Here is a 21,751-nt window from a genome sequence, read left to right as displayed (position 1 = left end):
AATACACACTTACTGCAACTGTTCTTTTCCTCTAAATACTAAGGCCAATTAGCCAAATCAGATGCAAATTCTTTCTGCAGCTCTTTCTAACTCCCTGTCTTGTTAAACCTGTTCCATTTGTCCTTTTCTGACCCTGATTTACCCTTGCCTTACCTTTAATCTGGATTATGCTGACTTTTTTTAATGTTGACAAGGTGTGCCAATGCTAACTAATGAGCTGAATGCCATGAGATAAAGACAATTAAAAGTACTCCAGCGTTCAAAGCCTGTCTAATGAGACACGGTGAGGAGAGAGGAAGCACAGATATTTTTTTTCTGGAGTTTCTGAAAATGACATAATTGGCCTCAATTGCTGTCAAAAAGAAACTTTGTAAAAGTAAGTAACAGTGGAAGTCCTACTTCATAGAACTTGTGGTGAGGCAGGAAGCTAGTACAGTGTTAGAGTGGCGATGGGAAGGCACTAGCATGTCAACACTCAGTAGTATACACTACTATTGTATATATGCTGCAGTTTATCAAACTCTCAAGTGGAACTCTTATTCAGTATTTTAAAAAATCATAATAACACTAAATTCTGCCATGACAGACATTGCTGTCCATCACCGAGATCTACCATGACTGACATGACTGGAAATATAAATCTAGAGAGAGAATGGTCAGAGAATGGTTTGCCCTGGGCGCCCTGATTGAGAGGGAAGAGAGGGCTTCAATTCACTACAGTACATTGCAACATACAGAGCATGTAGATATTGCTATTCCCATTTTTTGTCCTGAGTACCAAAGAACATCTGTGCGCCCTGCAATAGAGCAACATTGCTGGCTGATGACAGTGTTAATTAGAGTCATCTCATTATCTCTCCTCAATGTTATGTGCAATATATCTTGGAAAAAAACCCGACAGAGTAAGATCTGTGCAGGAAGCAGATAACCAGGATATAAATTAATTAAAATAGAAATAGTCCTTGTTTCAGGTTGCACAGAGCACTGAGCACTCTGACTAAACACAATAAATTGCAAGCAATCACACCACAGCCTAGTGGTTGGCATGACAATAAAGGCAATTAGTACCTTAGGAGAGTGTTGGCTAAAAGCAAATGGAAATAAATGTTACTGTCTTCTGGACACTAACTGAGCCTTTTCTTCCTAAATGTCGAACTGCTGTCTGGGGTCATCTCATGAGTGCAAAACAAATGGTGATATCATGACAATGATGTTTATAGTTCTCAGAGTGGGCCTCAGGAGACAGGGAATCAGCACCTTGATCCTCCCCAGACCTCCTGGCTGACCTTGGACAAGACATTTATATTGGGATTTATTTAGCTGACTTTAACTGTATGTAATGCTGGTGTCTGCAATTGAGTCAGCTGTCAGATGTTTCACTACTCTGGCAAATGAGTTTATAGTGTAATTCAGCACCACTAATGCAACTGATGAGATCAGTCAAACAACTGATGCCATTGATTAGACCCCTCTGCACGACGATGGGAACTTAAATACCCTGTTCAGGAGTAGCTGCCTACATAGTAAATACCCACATTTTATAAGATGAGTCCGCTGTCCACCATCACTTTCCAAATTTAGAAAACAGGAGCATCAGTACTTGACAAAGTAATGTTAAGGAATTAGAGAGTCAAGACTGTGATGTTTTCTATTATAGTAGTATGGGGTGAATATCTAAATCTATATGGGAAACTTACTTAAAGCTTTGATAAGACATTGACTGTTGTCATTTGTTGCCATTTGTAACAGAATACTGCCCACAGATCCAGACTTCTGGAGTTCACTCACAATTCATTATGCTTACCCATAAGGAGCAGCAGATGAAGCACTTTATTTATTTCCTCACACCAATGCTGCCATGCCCTGTTTGTCACAAAGCACAATTCATAAGCTCGTGCCCATTCAGACCAAAAGCCCAGTGCAAACTGCTTATCCTGCCTATCAGAGAATGGAAGAGTCTGCTCTTGTTCAGTGTTTCCCACAGAAACTATACAAAATCTGGTCGCAAACATCCTAAAAGAAAAGCTGGTATGCAAATATCTGTATTCTTTTGTTGCAACTGCTATTTCGTACCGTCCCTATCCACATTATGCCTGCAGCACTGCTCAAAATTACACCTGAATGGTTAACGATTTTTTCCTCTGCCTCACAGCACTTGAGAGAGGTAGGATTTTCTTCTTTCTATGGGAAGATCGCAGGAGAGCTCCTTCTTGAAAACAAAACGGGAGAGGAAACACTGCAACTATAGGACAGTACATCTGCGACAGCTAGGGAAAAAAAAATGAACAACCCGAAAAGCAGGCACATGCTTATTCTGAAGGAAACACAGAAATATGGCATGTTTGCACTGTATTGTTATCAGCCCAATGCAGCGTGTGAAAGGCAGTGTCGTGCTCTACTAGGATCCTGTGGTTTCTGGTACACTCAGCGTACACTACAAATGGGAATCATGGAGCTATGAATTCTGGCTGGAAGAAGAAAATAAAACCAGAAGCTCCCTTCCTAAAAGAACGCATGTCCTTTCAGCGCAAAAATTTGAAGAAACTGCAATTTAAATCGTTAACTTCCCTTTTTACTTCATAGATAGTGTTTGTGTGTTAAGACAAATCTTTGATTTAAATAAATAACTGAAAAACGATAAACTTCAACAGAAAAGGAAGACCGTTACTTAGAAAAGGTCTCTGAAGGCCTGATCTATCAAGAAAAGAGATTCCTGAAACATTGTATATTTGAAATGACACCAATTGCATCAGTAATAAAATCAATTCCCCAAGGACTACGGACCTCTATGATGAGAGGTTCAAATTTTCTATGAATTATTTCATCACATTGACAACTCTTTGAAACTACATGCCTGAGCAGTAACTACTCATGAGTATTAGAAACGGCAATATACCCTAACCCATCCGTTAACAGACTGACAGATCCAAAGCCCTTTACGTGCAGCAAAGAATACATGACTTTGCGAAAAGCGTCAGCAGTTGAGGACTGCCAAACTTCTTGTACAGGACAGGCTGAGAGAGTTGGGGCTGTTCAGCCTGGAGAAGAGAAGGCTCCAGGGAGACCTTGTAGCAGCCTTCCAGTACCTACAGGGGGCCTACAGGAAGGATGGGGAGGGACTCTTTATCAGGGAGTGTAGCGATAGGCCTCAAACTGAAAGAGGGTAGATTCAGATTGGATATCAGGAAGAAACTCTTTCCTGTGAGGGTGGTGAGGCACTGGAACAGGTTGCCCAGGGAAGCTGTGGATGCCCCATCCCTGGAAGCGTTCAAGGCCAGGCTGGATGGGGCTTTGAGCAGCCTGGTCTAGTGGGAGGTGTTCCTGCCCGTGGCAGGGGGGTTGGAACTAGATGGTCTTTAAGGTCCCTTCCAACCCGAACCATTGTATGATTCTGTGAAGTCGGCGCTCATGATGAACAAGGAGACCATAATGCAGCTCTGGAGGATGTGAAGCTCCTACCTACTTTACTGAAAAAAACCTGGCCAAGTTATAATCTTAGACCTGTAGAACATTGAGACTAGGTCCAACTCATGGATAAGGGTCCAAATTTCAAGCACCACCCCAGGTACAAACAAGGCAAAGGTGAGGTGGGTGGGAGAAATGCTCTCTTTGCTTTCTTTATTGTTGGAGACAGTAGCTAGCTGGATGCATAGTAAAGAGAAAAAGTCAGGCCACAAAAAAAAAGGGAAACTATGAGAACAGCCTTTCTACTCGCCTGCAGCAGGAGAGGAACAGAAGAGGAAATATAGTTCAGAGTTCCTTGCGCTCTCTGAGAGATCATTCGTGGATGGCAAAGGAGGGCTCTTTTTTTCACTCCAGTGAACTGTACTGTACCTCAGTAACTAAACTCAAAAAGGAAAGTTCTCTTCACATGTGGAAACTAACTTGGTAATATTAAGTCAATGCCAGAGCAATATGGACCATAAAACAGGACGGTACAGATTAATGGATCTAATAAAATTGAAAGAAAAAATGAAGTCATTGTCCAATAGAGGAAAAAAGGAGAAAATATTTCAGAGCACACTGAAATTAGCCGACAAAATATTTAAAAGCAAAAAAACCTTTACATTCAGCAGACACACCATACTTTTTATCCATAAGCATTTCAGTTACCATAACAACTTGATCCATTCACTCAATTATGTCATTTTTATCTCAGCATTTTGGAATTTGAATGGTTTGTTTAAGAACTGCAGTTGCTTTGGGAGCACAATGAAGACTGCAAAATTCATGAAAGAGCGAAGACTATGCTTTTTTATTACTACTTTTGGAGAATGAAAGTTTTGCACTTGTTCTCCAAAGGGTAAATGACATATTTAACAAATATTAGTCACATCAGTTGGAAGGTAAGCTTCCAAGTAAGAAGTAATCTTTTATCACATACAGCTCAGAGGAGTCTTAATTCTTGCTTACAGCCCCTCTACATAGACATAATAAATACAATGGCATTATAGACATAATAAATATAATGGCGTTATAAACATAATAAACGTCATTAATGGTAACAAGAACACATACACTCTGCTCATATCTGTAGTCTAACATTAAGTAGCCTGTATCACCCGTTTTAATTTCTGCGAGGAAAAAGCCATTCTCTTGTGTCCTCAGTTTAAAGTACTCTCTGAGCTTCTATCTGTGGCATTTGAGAAGACAAGACTAATTTCAGGCTTTTAAAAAATTACTGCCAACACACACTGCATCAACTTTTTCTTTTCTCTTGCATTTAAAACATGCAAAGGGAGGGTGAGCCTCTGCCAGCCTTTTAGACCTTTGCCTTGTTTTGCAAGCACTTCCAAGATAGTCCTGAAGATGAGCAAGGAATGAGCAAGCTGGTGTAAAATGTTCTTACCAAAAAAACAGATCACAGTAAAAACTAACATGTAGCTGAGGCAAGGTGTGATAATACGTACCATGACCATCATCGAAAAATTCTGTTATAGTTGCCGAAGTGCATTTGGACCAGGGTTTTGAAGCATCGATGCTAGTCAGAATGGAGGACATCAGGCGCTTATCTTCCATGGAGCCAAAGTTCTCCTCACAAAATTTGGAGTCGTCATGGGAAAGCCCAAGCAAGTGCCCTATAGAAATTAAACAAATAAATAAAATGACATGACTATCCATAACTGAGTTTACCAGCTGGAGCTCAGAGTCAAAGTAAAATGAATTGTGTAATTCATTCTAAAATTTTGAACAGCAGCCCAAAGCAGGCCACCTGAAATGTGGTATCTCTGCTTGAAGACAAAAAAGCTGTGACAGTTTACACTATTGCATATAGCAAGGAAGTAATGCCATCAGCTGACATGTCATTGAACTGTGCTAACTGAAATCTGATGAAAACTAAAATGAACTGCACTCCTTTATATTACTCAACAATTTAGTTCTGTTTTTCCAAATCATCTTCAGCAAGAAAGACTAATACTTCACTCTGTAAACATGTTCTGCAACTGTCTAGAAAGGTGCTACAATGTCTTTCTAAATGGACAAAAATGCTATTATTTATGGAGCAATCAAACAAACTGTATGTAAATTCTTAAAGTGCACTCCTCACTGAGGTGCGAGTACTCTCTACAGTACATCAACAATCTGAATATTTTCAAACAGTCACATCCATACAGACACTCTTGTTTTGTGGGAGGGTGCTTTTTAGTATTGCTTTGGTTAGGGTTTTAGTTTTGCTGGTTTGTTTGTTTTTTTATAAAATGTATAAGGTATTGGATATTTATACTCCAGAAACAAAATAATGGCACACAGAACAGCACATGATGGAACTTGCAAAAATCCTTAATGTCCAGGGGAGTTCAGTCCAGTGCTAGATGAGTTCTTTTAAGTGCAACTGCAACCTTTTCTGTAGATCAGTGATCCCCATCTTCTCTAGTCCCAGGGCAACAATAATAGATTGCAGGCAACACACTTTGTTCCCCCTGTAAACATCAGGTTTAACTTTAATTTCCATGCCCACACTGGATTATTTTATTATCCAAGAGCTAAAAGATTGAACGGGAACCAAAGCCACAGAGAGCTCAAGCCTGACCTTAACACTCACAGTCTTCAACCTAGGCCAGAAGATGATTAATCAGACAACCAGGGCTAGACCAAGAGTGCTTTAATGATAAGGACAAAGACCACCCATCAAAGAAACTACACAGAAATAAACCTGATGCCCTCAAACAGCAGCTGAAGAGACACAATGTACTATTCTGCAATAATTAAAAGCCTTCTACATACCATCAGATTCATGTTTTGGTATAACGGCTGTAGACTCCTGTAAGGTGACACGAGTAGGGACACTGATTGCAGGATATATTCTAATATCCATAGTAATATGCATGACAGTGGTAACAACAATACAAATACCTACAATATAGGTTGGAAAAGAAGAAAACCAGCATTTTTTATCCATTTGCCTTATATAAACTTGCTGTTACGTTGTTTTCATCTGCTTTGGGGGAGAAGCCAAGAGGAAAGACATGGAGGCAGCACTCACTGCCGAGCTGTATCTGAGGTGAAAGAAGTAGCTATCTGACCAGAAGACTGCGTTAAGGCTGCAGGAGATCAGAAAACAGGGTTTCTGTCCTGTGAGAGAAGCCAAGGTATCATCTGGCAGCCTTACTCACATGTTGCGTTCCTGACCTAAGGACTGAGCTACAGGAAAAGTGACAAGAGGACCTCCATCTATCACTTCTAGATTTATCTGTGGTGACCGAGAACAGCCAGTCTGTCTTCTGCAGCAACTGAACCCCCACTGGAGGGGAGGTGGGATGGAGAACGAAGGGGGCATTTCTCTTGTTTTCTCTCTTCCCCTGATGTGCACACGTTTACCAACATCATTCCAATACAGCTCCTGTTTGAGTAAAAGGCCCTGTAGTATTATAAATGCTAGCAGGAGTTTATTCAAGGAACCTGGGTTAACAATGATGAGGGTTAATACTCCTTTCCCTGTTACTTTTGTTGCTAATTGCTATTGCAATGCTGTATCACAGGTAAATTTCTGCAAAAACATAATGAATCAAACTTTTATACTGAAGGCATGTCTAATTACTGGTGCGTTTTATATGCAAGATTTGGGCTTATTTTTTTTCTGACAGGTAAAACCACTTTCCTTTGGCAATACTTATTATATATGGGCCAGATAATGCTATTTTTATTCTACACTGAGACACGGCTGAATATCAGTAGGTACATGTCAAGTTTCAATCTGATATAGCACTATATAAATACTTGCTCTGGAGAGAAGACAATCTCTTTGTTTTATTTAAGCCAAATGCTGGTGTTGAGCAAAATAATTCACTAGTAAGATTATTATTTCGAACAGATGCATTTCTCTGACAGAGTAACCAAATAATCAGTGCATCGCTTCTAACCTATAGAGCAAATTCTGTGGACGTGTCACAGCCTAAGTGTTTAATGAATCAGCAGCTTCTGTGCCAAGAAGGACTGACTACCTCTGACTTTGCCAAAGTCCTAGACACTGACAATGAGTGTCTTCGGGAAACTTAAAGATGATGTTATTTTTGGCCGCTGCTCTATACAGCGTTATTGCTGAGCCTTTATTCATCCTAAGGCCCTGAATGGTACCAGGTCACACCTCTTGTCTGAGAACTATGAGCAGAGCTGACAGGTTAATGAACCTCAACACGTGCCTAGTAGCAATGTAACTAGAACCATTTTCTGCTGACATTAAGTAACTCCTTGTAGCATGTTTCACCAGTGTTTCACTAACTTAAGCAAACATTTACTAGAGAGGGCTTTAGGCCTGTCCTCAAGCTTTTGTTGACGGATCCCTCAAGATGCGGCGCAGCTCCCCATTTAAATCAGGAGGGCACACGCTCTGCTCTGCAGGACTGTTCAGGGGTTTCAGCCAGTTCCTCGTATTTTACTTGAATCCGTGCACTTGAATATGCATATACTACCCATCAATTACACAGAAATATTTGCAAAAAATTAGCCCAGCGAGCAATAAAACAGCATGCTGGTTAGATCTAAGCCTCACTATAGCAATCTCCTCTGAGACAACTTGTATGCTTAAAGGTTGCAGGAAGAATGCTCTAATATTTAATGTCCCAAGACTGCTAGTAGTTGTAACACTGCAAGAAATTACTTCACTGCAGCATGCTTGTGAAATAAGGTAATGAGGTTCTGTGAGTGAAAATGGAGTCTCATTTCAAAGCCATTGGGCTTGGTACTAAACAGCTCTGGGCGAACAACAAAAGCTGGAGAATTGCTGTAAGAAGCTTGGCTGAATAACACCACGTGGCACACAATGCACATTCGGTGTAGGACGGGGATAATAGTTGGGTGCAAACCAGCAATCTGAGAACTTAATTTTTCAGAGCGCTCAACATTTTATAGCACCATTCAGAACTATCCCAAACTCTGTGATGTGAAGGATTCAGTCTTATAGGGCAGAATTCAAGTTTCTTAACCTTAACATCCTCTGACACCACTCTGCAACAGTCCACTCATTTAAGATACAACTTTGCTCTCTGTACAAATCCCTTTCTTGCATAACCGTGCTTCACCTTTCCTAACTTGGTTCATCTTACGTGACAGACATCCCACATGAGCACATGATAAAAGGCTTAATACAGAGCAGATACGCACAGGCCTGGCCAACAATGATGCTTCTGAATGTGCAACTTGGACATCTCTGTGTTCTTCTGCTACCTATGACATTCTTTTAACACAGTTTTTGTGTGTGTAAGTTCCTCCTTGCACCAACTTCATCATCCCTGGTTTTGGAAAGACCTCTTTGTCTTTCCTACACGTGTTTTTCAACCCCGGCTCCTCCAGCAGTGCAATTTGTAAGCAACCTCAGCTTAGACTACCTACTGCCAGAGCAACGTGGTCACACCACATCAAACTACGGAAATCCTAGAGCCAAGCAATGTGCATGTCCCTGGAGCAGGCCAGGGAGCATATTGTGCTTCAGCTTGCTCCTGGCTTCCCTGCCTAAAGCTGGTGTAGTTTCCTTCCCTCTCTACTCCGAGGCGTGCTGGCTCTGCAGGGAATGTAACCGCTGGACTGTGGACTGAAGTCGTCCTTTCTTTTTCCTCCTTCATATAGACAAAAAAAAAATCATCCTTCAGATATAAGAAAGCTTGCAGCCAAATTTCAAGCTCTTCACTTTGAGCAAAGAGACTGAAATTTTTTGCATAAAATGATTGCAAACTAGTCTCCCTCTCATAAATGGCCAGACAGTCTCTGTGGAGTTGTTCAGAATAAAAAAAATAAAATGAAATGCTTCTCAAGCAACTACTCAGCACAGAAAATTTCATCCCAAATGATCGGGCAAAAGCACAGGAAACTGAAACAGGGTCATCTTCTGGAAAGTGTCAAGCTACTGACTTCACCTTTAATTAGAGTACAGCATAACTTCTCTACTTTACAGTGATAAATGGGGTGAACTGAGGACATACCTCATTAACAGTGTCTACTTTGTCATATTAAATCAGACCATTGTTCTATTGCATGACGAGAACTAAGTCACTTACTTGGCAGACTTGAGCTTTTTGAGGAGAAGCTTCCCCAAGTATTTGTAACTCTCTCTTGTTATTTTTAAATTTTTTTAGAAATTATTTTAAAAAATCATGACAAGGAAAGAAGTAGTAAGTAGCGAATAATTTCCAGAATAAATTATTCTGATTGTCTGTAGTTGAGCCTCTAAATTAGCCACCAGTGATGTTAGTAAGGACAATAGCTGTTTATAGCATTAAATATATGGATTTTAGCTCTCCATCATACTGATTTGCCAGTTACACTGATTTGCCAGTTAACTTTGTGTGCATGCTTAAAACCACCATGAATGCAACTTTCAAAGAATTCTATGGAACTAAAATTCCTAAATCTTATCACAACCTAAACCTTGCACCATCTTAACTTTGCCTTTTAAGGCATTCTGACCAGACTTAAAGCATATTAAAGCATATGGCAAATTTCCAATGACTCTTAAAACTGTTTTTGCATTTCATGAAAAATAATCAAAATTCAAAATACTGCCTAGCCAGGGTATGCCTTTTTTAGCACAGAAGTGAGAACAAAGTACTTCTACACCTGCAGCCTTTGTCCTTTTGCATCCAAGAATTAAAGAAGCGACACTTCCCTTCCTACCTGAAAAGTCTCCCCCACCCCTCGCAGGTATGAGCATGCTGGTATTAAAACATATTGCTCAGGACATTAGGGTGGTTTCTGGAATTTACTGGCGGGGTGCTTCCGTTTATAAGAACCAAAGTGAAAAGGTTACAGGTGATCCTTCAAGTGATTGTGTATGTAAGCATAAATCCAGAGAAAGCTTTGGGCAAAAGCAAAGACTTAAGGAACATGAACCTTATTAAGAAGGCTTTGAAAAACAATGCCAGCATCACACCATTTTGTACTACTATCAACTTCAAACTAGGCTATTGAAAAAAAAAGAAAAAAATAGGCTCCCAGCAGCTGTGTAAAATGATGACTGATTGAGAATGGGCTAGTAGATCATCTGATGTTTTCTACTTAATGAAGCATCTTACTGGTGTTGACAGTTCCCACTGAGTGAAAATGACATAATATAATTTTACCAGCAGGATGGTGTTTAGTTAAGTTATGCTGTAGGAATGCACAAAATGGTAAAAGAAACAGATGGCGAGGAGGCAGGGTTTACCCTCGTGCAAGTGAAGAGGAGCTAACCTTCTTGTAAATTGTTTCCTTCCCAAACAGCAAAAAGACCAACGACCTACATGGACTGACAGCCTTCCCTTGCAGCCTTCCTTCTCCCCGTGAGGCGAGACAAAGTGTGTCTACGTCGGTCAACTGTTGCAGGTAGTATGAAAGCAACCTGCAGACTTTAGACCCTAGCATATTTTGGAACATCTCTGCAAAGGGCTCTTGGCACAACTCAGTCCGTTGGGAATCTGAAGCAAGAAATGAAGGAGTCAACAGCAGTCATCAGCCCACGGATCCCAGCTCACCGGCACTGTCTGCATCTCTGATAGTGGACCTTGCACTGCACAAGCTTCCCTATCCCAACAACTACTGAAAGCCAACGCCTGTTACAGCCCAACAGGAAATAATACCCCCAATGGGTTAAAAAAGAACTCCTACACCTTGTAGGAATGGGGTGTACATTTCTAGTATAAGGTGGGGATACTCCAAAGCAATTATGACAAGTCAGATAAAACTTACATCTTCTCTAAATATCAGGACACAAAGAACTCTGCAGGCAAATGAGGAGCGCATCAGAGCTATGTTGGATACGTGGTGAAGCACATCGCACTGCCGCTATTTTCTTTTCAGGAGCACTGGGAAGAAAACCTGAAGTTTGGATATTTCTAAATTTTCTTAAAATATGTTGCCAGACTATCTGTAGAGGTTCTCTGAGTGAACAGCATGCCAAAATTTCTCTAATCTGATTTATGTTCCACTCGTATCTCAAGCATAGGAATAAAGAAAACAAAAAGCATCCCCCAATGTCCAGCAAGTAATACCCAGCTTTTCCTAAAACACAAATCATCGTGGGTCTGCTGGGAAAAAACCCAACAACCTTGTTTATGGACATACACAGATCCCTAGTGCTTGAACTGAACAGCATGTCAAAGTACAGCTCTTGCACTGAATTTGACCACAAGACACATGCAAAGTGACACAGCACGCTAAAAAATGCTGCAGGCATTATAATTTGTTTTCTTAGAAAAGCTCAGCTCCGATGAAGCATGTGTTTTTCAGTGAGGTCATGCCTTTCACCTAATTTTCTGTGGGGATGACTGGGGTGCAAAAGAAGGTCAAGTGATTTGCCCAAGGTTACCCAGTGAGTCACTGGCTCTCACGGGATCAGGATTCAGGAAGCTCCTGGCTCAACATTCCTTGGTCTAATCACCAGCCAATGCCTTCTGCATGAGCCTCTCGTTCTCTCCTTTTCTAAACAAAGATTGCATGCCGTAACTCTTTTAAAATAAAGCCATTTCTTTCTGCACGTACTGTTTTTCTAACTTCTGTGAGTACCTGACTCCTCGTTAAGAACTGCATACTGATACCACTCAGAAATCCTCTTGAAGTCATAGGAATTTTGCATAAAAAATGATGGACCTAAGCAATAACAATTAATAAAGTTGGGTTTTTTTATAAAACAGAGTGTTTTGAATTACGCCAGCTTACAAAAAACATGCATAGAATAGAAAACTGGCTATTCCTCTTTCTTCATACTTGAACTTTCCTTCCAATTTTCTTTTCTTTGACTGCTATCCATCACTGATGAAAGAAAAAAGAAAAAAAAAAATCACTCTCTCTTTTAAGTCTCCAACCCAGAGGCAGTTTTTAATATTTCTGGCTTAAAAGAGTTCCTCAGACTGAATGAAACAACAGTCTGAAGTGCAGCTTCTTTTCAGGAGCAGACATAAAAAAAAGCCACAATCAGACATTCATACACCAGTCCTGCAGACTTTACACAAAACAAACTTCTGCTGAAACGGCTTGTTATAACAGACTTCTGTGGGAGATCACAGATACATCACCCCCGTCAGACAGACAACTTGCAGGCAAGATTCTGTCCAGGCGATGCAGAGTAGGCAATCAGAAACCACTGTGTCCACACAGATGCATATAATCATTAAAAGGATGTGGTCTTGGAGGTCCATGCTACATCTGCTATGCTAATTAATGGGGCATGTAGAAGATAATTTTAATGAAAAAGTGGGAGATGGTGACACCCATTTCACATCTGTCCAACTCAGAGTAACTGACAAATAATACAATTCATGGTTAGCTGATGGTAAATGAATGAACTCTGGGAGAGCGGATACTACAAGAATGCAAAAATTGCATTGCCTGCTGACTGTTTGCTGGGTAATTCTGCCTTCCCCTCTGTACCAGAAGTACTTTCCGCACAAAAACTATGTGATCATACCAGTAGCATCTACATGCCAAGGAGGAAAGTAATCCCTACTTTACCCTAAAATCTGGAAGACTGGGGATTCAGGCACACACAGACTTCTTTCAGAATCATAGAATCATTTAGGTTGGAAAAGACTCTTAAGATCATTGAGTCCAACCACAAACCTAATGCTGCCAAGTTCACCACTAAACCATGCCCCTAAAATAACTTTTGATAATGATTGTTCTGAAACACTAGGCAAAACACGGTTTCATTCTCAGTTCCCTTATGGTTGCAGAGATACTGATATTTCACTCTATATGTTTGGCTTTAAGTTATGATGTTTCAGGATCTGTAGCAGCTTTTGAAAGCATAGCACTTGTTTAATCTAATTTTTCATGAGGTTACACATACACAAAGATCAGCAAAACTCCATAAAAACCTCAAAAAACTCGGGCAACATTAGTGCTGTGTCCGAGTTGCTTCCTGAAGTCTCTGGTTAAGAACTTGTCTTTCCGTCTCCTCACTGCTCTGTCTGAATCGCTTCACAGATGTTAAGAAGGCAAAGACCCCCAACCTACTCAGACTTGAATGTACATGGTAGATAAAGAGAAGCTCAAGCATATTCAGAATCCGAGGATTCATTTTTTTCTACATCATACCAATTTCCCTCCTCATTCTCTCCACTTTTCCATACAAACTGTGTCAGTTTCACTAAAAAAAAGTTTGTTTTAAGCACCATGTGTGCTGCAGGTGGAACAATTATCTGTTACATATAAGTTAATCCAAACATTGTTGGGCAACCCAAGAATTTGTACCCAAAATTTTAACCAGCGACCTTTTGTACAGTTGATGGGGTTTTTTTGAAGCATCAGTTAAATTTTTTGCCCCACTCTTCATTCACCTCTTGTGAAGGCTTAGCTTTGGCTGCCCATGCTTCCTCCTAACCAAAGGAAGTATGTTCATGAGAGCTTAATTCAACAGCTTTTGCAAGCAGAAGTTTAGATAGAACTTTGAAAAAGGTTCAAAGAGAAGGAATCAAGCAATTTTCCTGATGTATGTCATCAGAGAAGACTTGGATGAGTGCACTCTCTCTTTTTTGTTGTTTTAAGAAAGCAAATCTGCCTAATTATGATTACCTGGATATTTGCCTAAACTTTGTCTGTCATGAAGGAAACATAATACAAAAGTCAGACAACCTTCACCATTTTTTCATGCGCCTATGAGATTCTGTGCCCTTGGCAACGTATCCTCCTTGAAATGAAAGGCTACAAAAGATTTGTACCTGTCAAGTCTGAAGCTTGTCTTTATCTGCTTTATCTTGACAGCCTTGAAATCAAAGGGCTACATGTTCAGCAGTGGAAAAGAAAAGATGACCGTATTTAGTTACTTTTTGAGTGTATACAAAATGAGCACGTGGGAAAATATGGAAAGGGAGTATTTTTTTGACTCTTCTATGGACACCAAAAACAAGATTACCATTTAAATATCACAGACATAGTTCTTGGTTTCATTTTTTTCTGAAGAAGGGTCAGAATTTGTTTGCTATAAAGGTTACATAGGTTAGACATGGTTGACATGGCCTTCTTTCTAGAGAGGCCTACAACTCAAATACAGGCTCAGGGCTCTGAATAAATACTTTCAATCCACTCAGAATTCAGCAAAATGGTATTTGGATGTATTTCAATGAACCACCTACGTAGGGACCCCAGGAGCAACACCTCACTTCTAAAACGGCTTCCTTACATAAAATTATGCTCTCTAATAAAGCACTACACTTCACTGACAGCACTCGTGGCATTTTTGTCCTCAGAGGTGGCAGATGCCACAGAATGAAGGCATGCTGAAAAAGATTTGGTATTAAGCATGGTATTTTCTAGTTTTAGTTTCTGTACAGTTCCTTGATTTTAGGTGTTATACAGTAGGGCTGTGGAGGAAGCTGTGATAACTTCACCTGACCACGGCAAGTGAGGCCGAGAGGAGACCTTGAAAAGCCATCTTGTGCATCCCTCCGCCCTAGGGTAGGATCAGCGTCCCTTAAGCCACAGCTGTTTCAGCCAGCCGGCTCCTGTGAACCTCCAGTAACCAAGATTTCACAGCCTCCCCAAGCAATTCATTCCTGCCTTTAACTGTCCTTCTGGTTAGATGATTTTGGCTAATGCTTAAAGTAAATCTCCCTTGCTGCAATTTAAGGCCATTACCCCTTGTGCTGTCCCAGGTGGACATGGAGAATGATTTATTACATAAATTTTCGCAATGATTTTTTTAATATATTTGAAGACTGTTTTAATGCCTCCCCTTTGGCCTTCCCTTCTCTAAAGTCACATGTAAAAGATAAAAGAAAACTAATGAACAGAGGTTTAATTAGTTCCATGTAGCAATTTTAAAGCTATATTCTAAAAATAAAACACTTGGAAAGAACATCAGTAAACCATATCACTCAGGAGGATAGAAGGAGTAATGGCATGCCAGCGTGGTTGCATAACAGAGAAACAGGAACTTTGCAAAAGGTCAAATGAACATTACCACTCAGCAAAAAGGCAGCGCTTTCTCTGTATCTCCTCTTAAAAAAAAAAGGAAAAAGAAAAGTTCTTTAAGATTGATGGAAAGAATAAAGATACATATAATTTAAGTTATTGGACACTTGAAACTCTCACTGAGCTAAACTGGAGCTTTGCCTGCTTAAAGACTGCAGGAAGGATGCTTTTGTATTTAAGGGCTAGATGGAAACTCAAGAGACAAGTTTAATACTTGGCTTTCCTTGAGACTTCGTGATTTTAGAAAATTACCTATTGATAAAACAAGCAGTAGCTTCACTTATTTTCTCTTGAACTCTTCTCATTCTGTTTTTGTAGAAAACAAACTCTTTAGAATGGTGGGCTGTCTGTACTGAAGTATGTGGGACTCCAGCATAGGAGAAGCCAAAGTCATCAGAAACTTCTGACTGTGACTGCATCGCAAAACACAACACCAGGCTACTAAACAAGGAATTGCCAGGTACTGGATATATCCCATTGCAAGAGATGTTAAACTGAACTTCAAATTGATTGGCTGTGTCTGTTGGTGATGTTGGATCATGCTTATCTTCACAGGATGGCTTGTAACTCAACACGGTAAAGCCACAAATCTCCAACCCAGAAGTCCAGAGTATTAGAGTGAGAATCTAGTTATTTTTGTTTCCTGATGGTTATTTTAATAAGGGATATACGGAGAAGCAATATGCTAGTGCTGAGCTATGAAAAACATTAAATAAATGTTGAGATTACAAGCAACCATGGGTTCTTTAATGTTTTTCTCCAGATGTCTCTGTGAAGCAGGGATGTGCATGAAATAAGGAAACACCTTTTTTTTTGTACGAACAATAGGGTGATGAAAGCAAAGGCTTGGAGAATGTCTACATACTTTGCCTAAGCTAGCTAAGACATCCCTGCAAACCTATGGAGGCATAGCTGAAGGAGTTGCCTGAAGTCAAAAAAGACTTCCATATGCCATGACATGGAGCTGAACTGATGATTTCAGGCAAGAATCCAGAAGACTATTTTTTGTGACAGCAAAGCTACTGCTGTCCAAACTGACAGCAGCATGTCCCCCACTAGAAAATAACCATATATGGATTTACCATTAGTGGCTAGATGTCTTGACAGGCTGTGATTTAAAAATAATGTTTATGCCATTAGCATTGCTTCCTAGCATTCCATAGCACTGCTTCCCTTTATTCTGAGGAGAAACTGGATTATCATGTTCAAAGTTACAAGGTCTCCTATGTTTTGCTGCATTACCCTGATTTTCTGCATTTGACACTGGACACAAATTATTCCTGTTTTTCATACATAAGATTCAGGTCCTACCTCATCAGTCTTTACATATGGATCTCCATCTCTTACTGTCAGCTAGTCTATTGTACGAAGAATTTCATTGCATCTATTTCTTTTTGTGCTCTTTGGAGATTTTGCCTGTTATTGCTGCTTATTCATACTCTCCCCCTCAAAAACCACTGGTCAAAATCCATCTATTTTACCTGAAAGAAACAAAATAAACATCTAACACATAATGTGGTAGACAACCTGACAACAGAAGCAGCAGTACCTTTATTCTACAGCGGGCTGCTTTTTGGCTTCCTATGCACGTAACCAATCTGAGCCCCTGGTCTGTGCATCATCCTGTTTAGTTGAGCTGCAGTCCCATTTACTTTGGTTGCCTTCCAGAGAAAGAATACGATCCTCACAAATGCTCTTGAATCCTTCAGAGCGGAAGCAAGAGCATTCAGATCCCCTTGAAATCAAAGCAAGGACACACAGCCATTCTCCGGATCAAGTCCAGGTTAATGATGCTGCATCTGCTACACATGCACACACAGCAGGGTTATTTAAAAAAATGGAGACGGTGACTCTGATTCACCTAGCAGCTCACCTCGCTCTTCCTACTGACAGAAAGGAGCATCTTTGACTTAGAGCCCTTAGCATCCCCTCGGTCTTGCAGGGCATGTCCTATGCTGGCAGGTGAACTCCACTGAATAACTAAGCTGCTGTAAAATTAAAGCTACACCCTACCCACAGAACAGGGGGAACTTTAAGACTTCTGAACTGTAGGAAGAAATCTGGTCTCCAAATAAAATAAAGCAGGGTTTTCCCCAAAGTGCTTAACTAAAGGGTATCCATGCCACACTTTTATTTTTCATCCTTTTTTGACCTTTAATTTAATGTAAGTACTCAAGCAATTTTAGCTGTGTTTTCTTCTCAACTTCTCCCACTTTAGGCCACACACACAAAGATCATTCTGTGACTTGACACCCCTCCTTTCTTAAAATCTTATGGTGAGGAGAAAAAAGGATGTTATTTTAAACAACCTCAGACTAGAGTTTTTTTGTCCATTACGGTACTTATTTATCCATTTCAATTCATGCCTTTTTTACATTAAAATTATAGCTTTTACAGATTCCTGTAAACTTCTAGGTATGAAAATGGCTCTTTTTCAAAAACGTGCTTCTAGATCACCAAAAATAATTCACTTGTGTTTACATTTTCTTTGTGTGGAATTCAAGGTCCCAATATGTGTATTTACTGCTCATCCCTTTATTGATCTATGTTCTTTCCTTTTTAGTTTATCTAAACATGTATTTATTGCCAATAAAATGGTAGTCAAGATGCACTACCCACCTCTTACACATCAGACATATCAACACTGGCATCCCAAGAAGATTCCTCATCCAACCTCCCCAGTGCCCACTAACCTTCGGCAGTAAGCATTATTTCTGGACGCGAGAGGATATGAGCAGTCCCTCTAGCAGCCTGGCCTTTCAGTGACAGGCTAAGTTTGCCAATCTACTTGCCCCACTTGTAGAGTGAGATGGGTCGTTAGCTCATGACGGGTATTAGCTACACACCATCCAGGTTTAATGCCACTAAACTCATCTGATGTGAAGTTGTATTTGATGTATTGCTGTACTTATCTCCAAATGCTCGGAATTAGTGATTCCAGAGGGCTTTTTCTTTTACTACCAAACCACAGAACCATAGAATTGTCTAGGTTGGAAGGGACCTTTCAGATCATCTAGTCCAACCATCAACCTAACACTGACAAAAGCCATCACTAAACCTATGAGGCACTATGTCTACCCGTCTTTTAAATACCTCCAGGGATAGTGCCTCAACCCCTTCCCTGGGCAGCCTGTTCCAATGCTTAATAACCCTTTCAGTGTAAAAATTTTTCCTAATATCCAGTCTAAACCTCCCCTGGCACAACTTGAGGCCATTTCCTCTTGTCCTATCACCTGTTACTTAGGAGAAGAGACCGACCTTCACCTCTCTACAACCTCCTTTCAGTTAGTTGTAGAGAGCAATAAGGTCTCCCCTCAGAGTCCTTTCCTAGAGGCTAAACAACCCCAGCTCCCTCAGCCGCTCCTCATAAGACTTGTTCTCCAGATCCCTCACCAGCTTCGTTGCCTTTCTGTCCTGGGGACTCATTCTGACACAATATTTTATGTTTTCATGCAACATATGATCCTTCTCCAGACACTACCGATTTCATTTCTTTGAGACACCATAAAAGCAGCAGGGTTAGGTTCACTAATTGTTGAAGGGTCAAGTCACTGACATGCCAGCTGCTTTTTCATACTTGGTAACCTCCGGTTGCTGAGCCAGGTATATATAAGGCACACAACTCTTGGGCTCTACCTGCTAGCTACTTGAAAACTGAACTACTGCAATGATACTCCCAAAGCAAACTTTACTTTGGTTTGGCATGAGGTACAAGGCAATTCAGAAATTGGCTCTCTCTGAAAGTTCTCCTTTCCTTGTTATTTCCTTCCAAGAATGTTTAAAAAAAAATAGAAAATGTTCTCCACTTCTAAATTGCTGTTCACTCACCAAAGTGAATAGCCCTCATACCAAATGTATTTCCAGTGAACACAGCTCAGAAAACATTAGTAAATTCAAAATAACCAAGATGGCAAGCAGTGTCTCTCAAGGAATATATCATGACAGACGTAATGTCCCAGAACATGAACTTTCTTCCTACATTAAATTGCCGTCCACTGGGGTGGAGACTGAAAGAAAGTTTTTTTGACCAAACATTTATCACCTAAATACTATTTCACTTATTTCAGGAGTCACATTAGTACCATATTTTACCATGAAAGTGGAATTTCCATACAATTAGAAAAAGATTAGAATCCTGTTGTGGTTTTTTTTTTTTCCAAAAGCCTTCTCTGCAGGTAGTACAACGTCCCAAGAAAAAGTTTCATTAACAGTAGAGCATGCAAGTAGTTCAAAAACGTGAATTATTTTCCAAAGTTCATGCAGTAAATGCAAGTGAATTACAATAGATGGGCTTTCTCAGGGGGGACACGTACTGACATCTTTGGACAGTAGCAGCAGCCTTTGAATTTTCACTTCAACTACTGCTTAGAAACGACACTGTCAGAAAGGAAACACCTACTGTGCGCCTTCACTTGCCTTCTGATCCCTTATTAGTTAACCCTGAAGTGCATATGTATACAGCCTTAATCCCCAAGTGAGTATCTGGACCAGGGGAAATCTGGAATTAATTGCGAAGTATTTTGGTTACTAATGCAGCTGTTACAAGTGTTTGATTTGGCAAGCGAACAGAAAAGGCACTGCATACCAATTTCGTGAGCCACTGTAAAAGCTGCATGGAGGCCGTCATCTTCAATCACTGCACAGCTGCGCTCAGGAGAGCATATGGTCCCAACGTCTGCCATTCCCAGAGTATCACATGAATGATGCCCACATAAATCCTGCCCAGGAAGGAAGAAAAAAAAATAAATCATTAAAATAAATTTTTACACCCATAGGTAACAACAGGTTAAAGTCACCAACCCTTTGCAAACAGCAGAACCTGGATTAAAAACATCAATATATGCTTCCATCTAAAGACGTCAACGCAGCTTAAAAGCATGACGACCCAACACCATCTCAGGTAAAGAGTCAGTGATAATAGTTTCATTGACTTTAACAGGATTTGGATACTTTCTGTAATTAATTATTCTTGGTTTGTATTTCTACAACGCATACAGAAACTCAAACTTGCATTGAGTCAGGTACTCAAAATACATGCTGTAAAAGCATTTCTTCACTGACGATAAAAACAGAAGAAATATTCTCTTTATTTACAGAAGGTGAACCAAGACCCAGAGAGAAAGCTTCAGATTCCTGATCAGTCCTTGAACCAGACATCACCTGTCTTTTCAAAAGGCAAGCCTTATACTTGCACTTCAAGGAACGAGATTATTATATATTAAACCTCATGTCACACCTGTCAAGTAGGATAATGATTAATAATGTATTACCCAATATACCAAATATTTAAACAATTCTCAAAGGCTGCTTAAAGAGTCAGTGATATGACAGCGCATAAAATCCCTTGATTCCTAGTGTCACTAGCACAACAACTCGATCACATGAGTCCTACTTGTAGATATGGGATGTTTCCAAAAACCATACAGGTAGCATTAGGTTTTTCCTTTTCATTCCAGGATGACAGTGATAATGATGAAGGCAGCCTTGGTCAGACATACAATGTTTTAATCATCAGTAATAACTTTTCAGTGCTTCTAATGAAGCAGAGGGAAGAATACTAGCCTGAATGTACATATATATGCTTTTTTGGTTGAGAAGGAAAAACAGGTACCATGCCATTTGGAACAATCCTAGACATTTCATTGTGGTTGAATGAAAATGTCACTTTCAAGACATGACAGTATTAACAAATGTTATTATCAAAACGATCAAAGAGTACCCTTCCCCCTTAATTTTTAAGATTCTCTTCTTCCCTTGAGATCTCCTTTTATAATGACTTCCTTTCATGAAGCCTTTCATAATTAATCCATCTGAATAACAGATATCCTGTATGAGGCTCCAGGTCAACAACCTTCACTAAATATGAGTTTCAAATTTAGGCAAACCTGAAAATGCACAGGATTCAAATCCCACTGAAAAACACACTGAGTTCACAGATACTACGACAGAGCATTTCTTTACAAAAAAACCCTGTAATTTTCCCCCCCCCACACGTTGAAATTAAGAAATTGTCAAGCTAAAATTACATAGCAACATTACATATATGGAGTAAGAATTCAGGATCAGCTCTTCTGGCTTCCAGGTGTCTGGGAACTCTTCTTGGTAAGTGCACTCTTGGTGCTACTTAATGTCAAGATTTAGATGTTGCAGTACCAATGGACAAAACAGTCCCACAGAGAAGAGAAGGAATAAAGTTCAAAAGTGTTTCAGTTCCCAAATGTTCACAGGTATAATCCATAGTTTAAGAAAAACTTCCATTCTGTAGTAATGCACATAATATGCAGGGAATTTTCTCTCTAACCCCCTGGGCTCCCACCCTTGACATCAAATTAGCTCCCCAGATTTTGCTTCTGGCCCTGCATGAGTTATGGGA

General features: G+C 40.1%; 1 protein-coding gene across 1 annotated transcript in view; it reads right to left on the bottom strand.

The window, feature by feature from the left end:
* ADAMTS5 (ADAM metallopeptidase with thrombospondin type 1 motif 5) overlaps nt 1–21,751 on the bottom strand; it is a 48,613-nt gene that overhangs the window by 15,780 nt on the left and 11,082 nt on the right. The window contains exons 2-3 of the mRNA XM_063347154.1: nt 19,964–20,096; nt 4,911–5,078 (exon numbers count right to left, since the gene is read on the bottom strand). Of these exons, the coding sequence (XP_063203224.1) occupies nt 4,911–5,078; nt 19,964–20,096 (301 nt within the window). The remainder of the gene's footprint in view (nt 1–4,910; nt 5,079–19,963; nt 20,097–21,751) is intronic.

This window comes from Chroicocephalus ridibundus, chromosome 1 (genome assembly GCF_963924245.1).
Source record: "Chroicocephalus ridibundus chromosome 1, bChrRid1.1, whole genome shotgun sequence".
Classification (NCBI taxonomy): Eukaryota; Metazoa; Chordata; class Aves; order Charadriiformes; family Laridae; genus Chroicocephalus; species Chroicocephalus ridibundus.
Note: the sequence above shows the minus strand (reverse complement) of the source record. Positions and strands in the feature narration are given on the sequence as shown.